The 10838-nt window shown below is 39.7% G+C and overlaps 1 protein-coding gene across 2 annotated transcripts; it reads right to left on the bottom strand.

Moving 5' to 3' along the window:
- Positions 1-2382: 2382 nt before the first annotated feature.
- PRL (prolactin) lies at positions 2383-10337 on the bottom strand. Of its 2 annotated transcripts, none has more exons than XM_004593090.3 (5): positions 10310-10337; positions 7866-8044; positions 6270-6377; positions 4201-4380; positions 2383-2574 (listed from the first exon to the last, which is right to left on the bottom strand). In XM_004593090.3, exons 1-5 carry the CDS (start codon positions 10335-10337, stop codon positions 2383-2385), a joined length of 687 nt encoding a protein of 228 aa, XP_004593147.1. The 2 variants fall into 2 exon arrangements, with proteins under 2 accessions (XP_004593147.1, XP_004593148.1); XM_004593091.3 differs by having other exon boundaries at positions 7866-8041.
- Positions 10338-10838: the final 501 nt, after the last annotated feature.

The following is a 10838-nucleotide window of genomic DNA, read 5'->3' as shown; positions in this document are numbered from 1 at the left end:
CCTCTGTATTTGGAATACTACATAAGAACATATAGAATATCATGTGTACATGAAATTGTGAGCTGGTGATAAATTTATGTTTTATACAATTGCATTGTGCATTTATTGTGGGATTTCACTTCTGATAAACACATCAAATCTGTTGAAGCTATTTGGACATTGATGGGAAGGAAGTTAAATGCAGGGCAATGGGATTAGGTGTTCTCAGTGATAAATTACTGACAAATAAAGTATATATAAGCCTTCCTTATACTTTCTTGCCTTTTACAAGAAGACTTTAATGCAAGGGCGCTACCATTTTACATGCATTCAGCAGGACATGGGGGATTTGATGCATTGTTCTGGTGCAAAAGTAATTTTTTTGAATTCTTAAATGTTTGAATCATTGCAGTTGTAGGTAAGAACAGTATTTAGATAAAAATAACGCTGGCAGTGAGAAAATAAATAAGTTTTATAGAGTGATGTTCCTGCAAGTATGAGAGGTTTTTCTTAAAAGAGTTAAATTTGCCTTGAATTTTGATCTGAAGAAACACCAGGTTCTGCTTATCTCTGGAAGTGACAATTCTTTTGGAACTGATTGAAGACAAAAGGAACATGAAGAGAGAATATGGGATGGACTTTTCTTTTAGCATATAAGAATCAAGGTAACTTTCAGAGTTCACCAAGTCAGAGATTCTGATGGCATCTTACCCTTCATGACCCGGCTTTCCTCTTCTTGTCTTTCCACCCTTCCTTCCTTCCCTGCCCCTCTTCTTTCTCTTCAATCCACTCACTCACCATTTTATTTCATGTCTGTTGGTTATTGAATAGTCTGTTTTCTTACAAAAGCCTGAATGTTGCTGCTTGGCCATGGCACTGCCATCAGTGGTGAGCGGACGATGAGACCAGCCTTATCCAGGCTGCTTGAAGGCACTTGACACCTGTGCTCCTCTCTCTGGACTCAGTACATAGAGATGAAGGATTTGATGAGATGGTTATGTAATCCAGTGACCTACTAGGGAATGTTTGTGAAACTGATTCTCTAGGATTGTTGTTGATAGAGAAAATGACTTTGACGAGCTTAAAAGGAGGATTTGGTAGTGTCTCATCACTCAGGTGCATGTTTGCAAATGAGTCCAGCTGCTGATACATTCTGTGTGAGCAGCGAAGCAGAAATGATGAAGACTGAAGAAGGCATCAGCAGTGATCCAATACTGTTGCTACTCCACTGTTTGGAGTGGCTGTGATACATGAGTTTCCTGTGGGTCATCTGGCAGATACCTGAGCTCAAGCCAGGTTCCAAGAGGGTGTCAGTAAAGGAGCAGCAGCAGAGCTGTGGAGAATACTACAGATGGCAAAGCTGTGGGGTGGGAAGGAGAACCATGTAGAGCCTTCCTCTCTTTAAGGGAACTCTCTAGTGAAGCATCACCAGGATGCATGTCCTTTGAAGTCAAAAGGTTGCCCCCAAAGGGAAGCACCTGCCACTCAGAGGGGCTCGAGGTTAGTCCCTGTCAGCAACAAGACGCCGCAAGTGGCATCACATAAGTCAGCAATATAAGAATTCTTCACCTTTCCTAATCCTCTCTCCCAGTCCAACATAGCCAGAGGAGTGGAGATCCAGCAGAGGAAGGCGAGAAGAAAAGCTCCATGACAGAAACTGAACTGGTCTGCTTGTGGGACTCCCTAAGACATGCTGTGGAGCAACCATAGTGAAAAAAGAAGTAATTAAATAATTTCATTATTTTATGGACTTGAGCTTTATGTGGACTGGGCTTGTTCAACTCAGAGTGAGTAGATCTTATGCAGTGTGTCCAAGGTGATGCTAAGGAAGTGGGACTGGGTAGACTGTGGTTGAAATCAGCCAGTAGAGATCGTCCATGCTGATTCGTGTGTGTCCTAAGGAGTTTCTGATTATTCAGTAAACCTCATGTTATCTGTGAGCCTTTCAGTTCCACAGAATTTTCATTGTGTGTCAAAGCATCAGGAAAATCGATTCTTTGAACACAACTGGCTGTCATGGAGGATCCTGAAAACTCCAGTCTTCTTTGTGATACTGTTAGCTTGCTTCAAAGTCATCTTACTTTTTAATTCTAATAACCTGACCCACAAAAGTTTACCATGACTCCAAAACAAGCTGTTGTCTTTTGTACAATGATAACTTCTATTATTTGTGACAGGTTTTGATAGGAACGTCTTAGTAGCAATGAATTTTCTTTAAAAAAAAATGTAGAGAAGAAACTTTGACAAAGTGGCTTTTTAGATTTTGATACCTTCAGATTTGGCTTTTATTTTTTTTTTTAAAGGAGATCCCACACACCCCAGCATACACTAAAAAGGTATAAAACTAGAAGAAGCTTGCCATGGCATGGCTGAAAATTATTTCATAAATGGAATTGATGCAGCTTAGCAGTTGCTGTCATAGATGATTCGGCACTTCAGGAGTTTGAGATAGTTGTCAATCTTATGGGAATCTCTGCGTAGGCAGTGGAGCAGGTTGTAAAAAGCAAAAAGGCGGGCGTCTTCATCGGCCATCTGCAGGGAGGGCAGTCCCGACCAGACGGAGTAGACCTCATTTTCTTTGATTCCAGGATGAACCTAGTCTCACACCACACACAAAATGTGACCTGTTACTCATAATCACCAGTACTTGTACAGCCTTGTTTGTTCTGATTATCCAATTAAGAATTGGGAAGAGGTGGGAATGTAAAAACCTTAACCAAAAGCATCGATGTTGCTGTATCTGTGCTAGTGTACAGAAATATATCAGAGGCCTAAAAAGTAGAAGCAAGACACATGCGTATGCTTTGCAAAATGTGTGGGATCACCTGTTATTCCACCCAGGATGGATACCTCTAAAGTCTGAGGAACAGCTGCTTGCTTTAGAAGGTCTTTGAGGTAGGAGTGGCTGGGGAAAAGACCTGTAAGAAGGAGGAGCTTGCAGCAAGCCTTCTGTGCAGTGTAGGGGCTTGAACATGATTGACAGGGAAAAGTTGGGCGGCAACATGAAAGAGAGAGCAGCAGCATGGTGTCCTCACAGGCGATCGGCCTTCACAAGCTGAGCATTCCCAGAGACCAGGAGCTTGTCTTGGTAATTTTATGAGTGTGGCTAGTTTGGAGAACTCTAGGAAGAAATTTGGGATCTTGATCTGTTCCCCTTTTCTCCCACAGGGTATGGATCATTTTAAAATCTGGAATTATCTATTAGAATTTATATTTATTGCCTAGCTTTATAGACCTTACTTTTTCATATTTTGATACTGGAGCGCTAAGACAAAATTTATTGTGTGAACTACAGTTACACAAGAAGAATACATAAATAAGTGGTAGGAGAAAAGGAATAGAAAATGAGATATTATAGAACAAACAAGTGATCTCAGAGAGTAGGCTCAGAGTAATGAAGAAAATCACTTGAAAATCAAGGTGTTTATTTCATACATTTCTGGGGTTAAAATGTGCTTTGTATTTGTGTTCGATATACTCTTCTCTCATGAAAATGACAAAAATGACACATGATAACATGTACACAAAAAAGAGAAATATAAAATTGCTTCTATTATTATTCCTGTAATCATATAGTTTTCTTTAGATGATGCATTATTTCTGAGAATTTCAGAAAATAGTTTAGCTGTTATCTTTCTAATGTTGAAATTATCCCATCTGAATGGAGATAACGTTTTGCAAATCCCATCCAGTGTAAGTATGAGAAAGGATTTGGGGAAACTCAAATGTGTGCAGGAGTTCTGATCTAGGAGCTTCAAGCAAAACAAAATTTTGGATGAGTTTTTAATAAATCAAAAAGTAAGGAACACTCTAGAAATGATACACCTTCTTCTTTTGTGACCTCTTGGATTGTATTGCTGGTGAAACACCACTGATGCTGGGGCTTCATCTTTTCAATTTCCTCCCTCTTTGACAAAGCCTTTCAGCAGGTAAGAGTGAGGGCAAAGGAAATCACTCCATGTGGTTTTGATTTTCTCTTTTATCTTTTCCCTCATCCTCTGGTGTGGGAAGAGAAGATTAAGAATCCGATCCCCATTTGTATGGCCTTGTCTTAGTACACTTGGAAGAAAGCTTTTTCTCCAAGGCTCTTGTTTAATACAAGTCTAGAAGAGAGAATGCTTTAATTTCATTATGGCCAAGTGAGGTATTTGAAAGCTAATTGTTCCCACAGAGGTCACCTCTTTCTTTAACAGGTGGAAGACGTGGCAGGAAACTGCTCACCTGGCCCACTATCTTCTCCATGCCCTCGAGAAGTCGTCTGTTTTGTTCCTCAATCTCTATGGCCCTAGACAGGATGGCGTCAGGAGCTTCTTGCATGCCTCGCACTTCTGAGACGAGGTGATACAGGGGGGTGTTCCAGGAGCGCAGCACTCGCAGGACCACGCGCAGAAGGTCTTCATGCTAAGCCACCATAGGAAACAATCACATAAAAAGAAGCTAAGCACTCTAGAAATTGATGTTCGAATTTCCCAAATCAATATGATCAAGGTTGTAGAATGCAAAATCTAAACTACTGAATTACACCTTGCTAAAACTCAAACAAACAAACAAACAAACTTCTTCAGCTACTTTGGCTAAACACTTTGGATTTATAAACTGAAGGATGTGTTTGTCACCCACCCAATGAGACCTTTAAAGTTGATTGCTTTGTTTGTTTCCTGTGGAGAAAGTAAAGTTTGTCTGAACTCAGCAGGTATCTATGAGACTAATCTGGAAAAGACAGATTCCATAAGTGTTCATGACAAGGAGTCAAATCCCTTTCACCTAAGTATATAATCCAGAATAAGGAATCAAACTGTTCATTAGTAATTTCACCTGAGAATTGCAGCTTAATTTTTGGATAATAGAAGAAAGGGGTAATAAAGGAGCTGTGATATGCACAATCAGACTTTCCTTAGTGTACCCCTGCTGCCAGCAGAGTAGACAGTTTGGCTGGTTATGCTGGTTGGCTGGTGTACACTAGTGAAGGCGATGTTGTAAAACTGTCTTTATGGCAGCATCCATGGACTGCATGTTGCAGTTTTGACTTCCAGTTTAGGTTCTATCAAGATCTTCTGTGAGCACTTAGCTGTGAGTTAAAAATGCTGCGCTGTTGGTCTCTCTCTGTGAATGGTAATAAAAATGAGTAGAGGAAAAAAAACATAAATAGATGTTGTAATGAAAACATATACAAGCATGTGGAAGAACAGAGGTATTAACACGGAATGAAGTGCTCGCTTTGAGAGCAAAAATACTAAAATTGGAACACTGAATGGTAGCACCTTTGGCTGGGAACACTGTGGCATCACCATTATGTGTAAGGGCTTTGGCTTGAATGAATCCCACATTCACTTCTCACTCTGCAGTGCTGTCATGTAAATGATATAACCGTGCTGAGCTCCGTTCCTTGTCTCAGTAACATGCAGTGACAGAACCTTGTGAAGTGGTGTTCCTGTGAGGTTTTACATACACTGATGTACATAATATGCTTTAGGAAGTGTCTGGCAAGGTGGTAGCCCTCAACAAATATTGTCCCTCTTCCTCTTCCTAGTCAAATGATCATAATTGATATTAGTTTGCCTAGGAGGTAGAGTGCTAGTGCCACAAGTAAAATTGTGAAGGGCAAACAGGTTGTGTATACACAGATGTTTATGTGGAATTGTGTTATTTTGTTTACGGTGCGGTATCTGTAGCAAGAGGTTATAACAGTACAAATGCTGGATTCCTGATCAGGGCTTGACATGCCGATTTGCTGCCGTCAGAATAAAGGCAATAGTTGCAGCTACAGAAAGCATAATATAATACAGTTTTAGGAGCTGCCTAGTGGGGTAACTTTTAATTAGCTCTTGGGAGAGGGCAAAAGAGCCAAAGATTGAAGAGGTACATATCAGAGAAGTTAAAGAAACAAGAGTTGACTCAAATTTTTCAGCAGGCAGATGTGTCAAATGCTGCCAAAGCAGGAGTCCCTAGCCACATGTGATAATGAAGAGGGTATTTGCATTTCTTACATCTGCATGGATGTCTAATCTGGTTCAAATTCTCTGTGCCATATATATGATCCTAAGTGCAAGGCATTGAGTAGCATAATGCCATCTACCTAGGAAGCTTAGGAAAGAGTTGTGGAGTGGGTTGCAACCAATTTTAATCAGCATTGAATTTTACTTACTGTTTATCAGTGGCGTGGTTTTTGTTGTTACCCTTCTGTGGCTATTCTCTGCTGTGTGAATATCATTACTTGCTACTGTCCCTCTAATAATGACAGCATGATAGTCCCACTGTACTGGCTTACTGTTGTGGTAAAAAAGACTCACGTGGATCTGTTGGGCTTGCTCCTTGTCTTCCGGTGTTGGGAGGGATGAAGTGTGGCAGCTGTTGATGGCTTTGGTGATGAAGCCTCTGCCCTGGGCATAGCGTTTATCCTGGACAGGATGAAGAACATTTACTTGATAAAGTTGTTCGGGCACTGAACCAAGCATTCCATTACCAAAATATTAATACATGTGAGAGATGCCTAGTTTTTTTTTAAATGCCAACTTTATAAGAAGACTTAAGAGTTAAGGAAGCATTCTTCCTTTCTGCTTCTTCCCCCTATTATTTCTTTAAGTGCTTTTCCCATGCAACTTTTCTAAATTCCCAACCCTTTCCTTTCTCTCTGATTCCCTATAGCATTAACCTTCTTTTCATCCTTCCTACAAATTACTATTTGGAATGCAAATACTAAAGATAGCATGTCTCATCATTAAGCATCATCTTTTTCTAGTATTTGGGCCAAATGCCACAGTTCATATTCTATATTTATCCATTACATCTTATTTACTGTGAATCCAAACTGATATGCTTTCCCAATAGACATTATAACATTCTAAACTCTTTGAATAACCTCTGAATTCCCACATGTGTGTTTTACCAGGTGCATCATTGATTCAGAATACAGTTTTATTGGTTGTGGCACAGTGAATCAGGAAAAAAGGGCATCAAAATTTAGGGAACATTAAGAAATGGTTGGAGATGATCGAGCAGAGAAAAAGCTAAACATTGTCAGAGGGGAAAAAAAGCAGTCTTTAGCGAAGTATGAAGGTTCTAAGCAATTGCTGAGCAGAAGTGGAGGACGGAAGACGGGCAGACAGAACGGAGGGTGAAGGAAAAACTAGCGAGTGGACAGGAATGTACGAAGTTGGATGAAGACATACTGGTTAGCAACATTGAGCTGCATTTTCTCTGGAGGCCCTTTGATTTCTCACAGCTCTGATCTATTGTCTGATCCTTGGTTTTGACTGACCTGGAAAAGTTAACATTCAGCTTTCGGTGTACTTTACTCAGGAAGGGAGTACCTGTTTCCAAATTTAATCAGCCTTCCGCTGTAATTATAAGTCTATGAAGTAGAAATATTAGAAGAATCATTTGTAGCACTTTGGGGTTTTTCAAAAAACTTTTTTTTCCATGACATGAGTTCATTTTAGCACGCTTTAGTGAACCTTCGTTTATTGGTTATCTGATGAACCATGTAAGAATAAGAGAGTAACATCCTTTCTTCTTGACATCATCTAAAAGTGCTTCACATCAGATGTTTAAAATAAAGTAAGTCAACATTTTTAAGCTTAAATGTTACTTGACAATTGTTAGAGCTTTCCTGCACCTGTCTCTTTTAGTTCCATAATTTGTAGCTCATCCTTTCCTTAATCTATGAGATTGTCCTATTTGAAATTCGGCTCCTGAGCTTTCCCAGTAAGTACGTGGAAGATGGGTATAGGTATTTCAATTGGACATTACACAACATAGGTGTATACTGAAACTCCAGGCTGCCCCATAAATGCGTACCATTGTTTGTGTCAATTAAAACTTTAGAAATACAGCACAAATGGCCCACTGATCTGAAGGCTCTGGAAGCAAGTGAATGTGGTACTTACAAATTCATTGAACATCTCTGAGGAGAGGTTGTGGATATAGTGAGACAGGATGACCGCACGCTCAAACAGATCCCGGAGAGACACCTGGCAGTTGGCGGCTCCGTTGGGACAGATGGGCAGTGAGGCTGTTCCCTTGCACAGGAGGAGGTTCGACAGCAGCAGGAGCAGGAGTGACCCTGCTTAAATAGAAACACGAGGCATCAGAGCTGATCTGTTCCATGAAGCTGTCAAAAGTGAGCCCACTGAGAGAAGCCTTCCTTCTTCCTGCTGCCCTCCATGGCACCATAATAGTCACAGGCAGGGAGCTCTTGGTACCTTCTGTGTATAAATTCATAGAGGTAATTATGTTTGCATACATATATAGTTTGAGAAGTGGAGTGACTCCTTGCATTTTTCTGTTACTCCCAGAAGTGCATGTACACCTTGCATTCATTTGGAGTGGAAGTTAATTTTGAGCCAGGGTGCCTCAGTCATCCTTTTAAAGACAGCTCATGTCTTGGGAATTTCTGCAGATGTTCAGTAGTTGGACTTTCCAGGAATTTGTCGTTTTTAAACTCAGTGTGATCTGAGGTTTGTATTTTGGACACCAATGTGATGTCAACAGTTGATCTGTTTGTCTTAATCTTCATGCCTGATAAGAATAAATCCTTTGTTGCTTGATTGCTTATAGTGAGCATGAAGAGAATTCTAATATAAAAATGATTCTGTGGCTTGGCTCTGCTATCTCCCTAGAATAACTCCAATCCTTTGCTTGACACTTGGCCAAAAGCTTCACATTTCTGCCCCCTCTTCCACCTAAGTTTGAGCTTCACGGTAGCCTTGTGAGATGGACTAGACCATCATAATTATCATCAAATTATTCTGATGAAACAGACAGCTTAGACAGGTCAAGTGATTTCCCCCTAGTCCTATTATCAGCAGCTGAAGGGGACACAGTGTCAATGCTTTGATCTTTGCATTTCACCTTGTCATATCACACACACCTGTGGACTCTCAGGCTGCATCTGCATAGGAGGGAACACCTCGGCAGCCCAGGGAGCTCGGTTTTCGCAGGGGCTCTGGCAAAGAACAGCTCCTGGCTTCCAATGACAGATGGAAGACATCCTAAGGAAGCCCCGCCCAGTGCACTTTTCCTGCTCTATCTATAAAATTCCCATTTTTAAAATCTTCAGCATGGATCAAAGATAGTCTTCTCATCAGTCTGCCAGCTTAGCTGATGAAGGTTATAGACATTTAGCATATCAGTAACTTAACATTTTTCAAGAGAAAGAAACACACAATTGCCAAATTAAACTTGCCTGTTTTACTTTAATGACACTACTCCAAAATACATGATGTGAAAATGTGTGTATCAGAAAACAAAATTCCACAGAACTTGTGATAAAAGAATTGGATATATCCAAAAATTAAGCAAATCCTAAAGATTTATGTGTGAAAAATTACTAGAACCTAAATATCTTCTATTTATTATACACTATAAGCACACTTTTAGCTACAAACATAAAATGTATTAAGATTGCAACCTGATTCATATTACAGACATTTGTAAAGGATTCAGACATGGTATCATCGTGTAATGTAGCTAAATGGATATTTTATCTACAGATTAAATGTTCTTTGCAGATAGAGAAATTGTAACACTGGCTCTAAGAAATTCACAACTGGATAGATGTTCTTTATGTATTCCTGTGCGCATTTATCATTTATGGAATGTTCACAGTCTCAGATGAGATAAAATAGACAAATGTTTTTGTTATTCATTTCATAAAACAAATTTCATGGTTGTAACTAATTTATTTTTCTTTCAAATATCACCAAGAAAGTCAAGTCATTTAGTTATTAACTAGCCTATTTTTCCTTTTGAAATGCCATTCGGCTTGAACAACATAACTAACATAGGGCACAATTCTGCTATCATCTTGACATTACAGCTTCAGAATTGAGTTATCATCACTTTGATTTAAATTGGCCCAATGTACTCTAGAGACCTGGGTAACCAGAAAATGTCAGCTTCTGCCTTGTAGAATTGTGAGAACTCGCAATCATAGGTTCTTTTAATCTCATTCTCATCCACATTCTTATACTCAACCTTGTTGGTATTCCTGTGGGTGCAGTCCTGCACATTGCGTGCTGATTAGCAGCATCCCTAAATCCTATCCGGCAGACATTAGCAGCAGCGCACTACCCCTGCCTCTCCCAGCAAGAGTAAGAACAACCACAAACATCTACACATTGTTAGGGACTTTGGGCAAAGGCAGATTCCCCCCGTTTATGAAGTGCTGTTAAATTGTGCCTTGTAATTGGTTTCTGGAATCATGACTAGGTAGTTCTTCTAAGCTCTGTAAAGTTAAAACTTCATGGAATTAGCTAAAACTTCACATCAATTTCCCCATCCTCCCACTGGATCGTTGATGCAGTTTGTAACTTTGGAGAGTTGTACATACCTTTCCTCAATGTCCACTTGCTGTCCATGGTAGTGGTGACCACAGGGAGCACACCTCTCTAGGGAAGCTCTGGAATCCTGCGGTTTTCTCATTCACACCCATTGGCTTTATAAACCTTTGACATCTTAATGAATATATTTAATCAGGCACTTTTTTCCTTTCCCTGGCCATCCATTTCCGTCATTGAGATTACCCCCATAATTTCAAACATCAAATAGTATTTAATTTCTTATTCATATTCAGGAAGACAGAATGACCAGAAATGAGGGATTTTGATTAATTAGACCAAAAGGAAATGAGAGAAATGATCAAGGCGAGATGTGGAGTCTAGTTGGGTTTACAGGCATGTCACACTTTTGAAGTCATTTATTCCTCTGCAGTTTCTGCCTAAGGAGCTTTATATTTTATCTACACTGTCATTTCATATTTTATCAAAGAATAATATTTGAATTCAAGATTGTAAGTAAACATTTCAAAATGTATGCACTAAATACCAGGAGATATAGAATAATATGGGAAAAGTAGAATT

This window comes from Ochotona princeps, chromosome 1 (genome assembly GCF_030435755.1).
Source record: "Ochotona princeps isolate mOchPri1 chromosome 1, mOchPri1.hap1, whole genome shotgun sequence".
Classification (NCBI taxonomy): Eukaryota; Metazoa; Chordata; class Mammalia; order Lagomorpha; family Ochotonidae; genus Ochotona; species Ochotona princeps.
Note: the sequence above shows the minus strand (reverse complement) of the source record. Positions and strands in the feature narration are given on the sequence as shown.

Bases quoted from the DNA above. Each gene is read 5' to 3' on its own strand.
- PRL (XM_004593090.3), bottom strand. From the start codon at position 10,337: ATGGACAGCAAGTGGACATTGAGGAAAG. The intron at 6,378-7,865 runs GTAAGTACCACA...CATCCTGTCCAG, and splicing joins CAGAGATGTTCAATGAATTT to GATAAACGCTATGCCCAGGG. The intron at 4,381-6,269 runs GTGAGTCTTTTT...ATGGTGGCTTAG, and splicing joins AGCAAGCCCAACAGATCCAC to CATGAAGACCTTCTGCGCGT.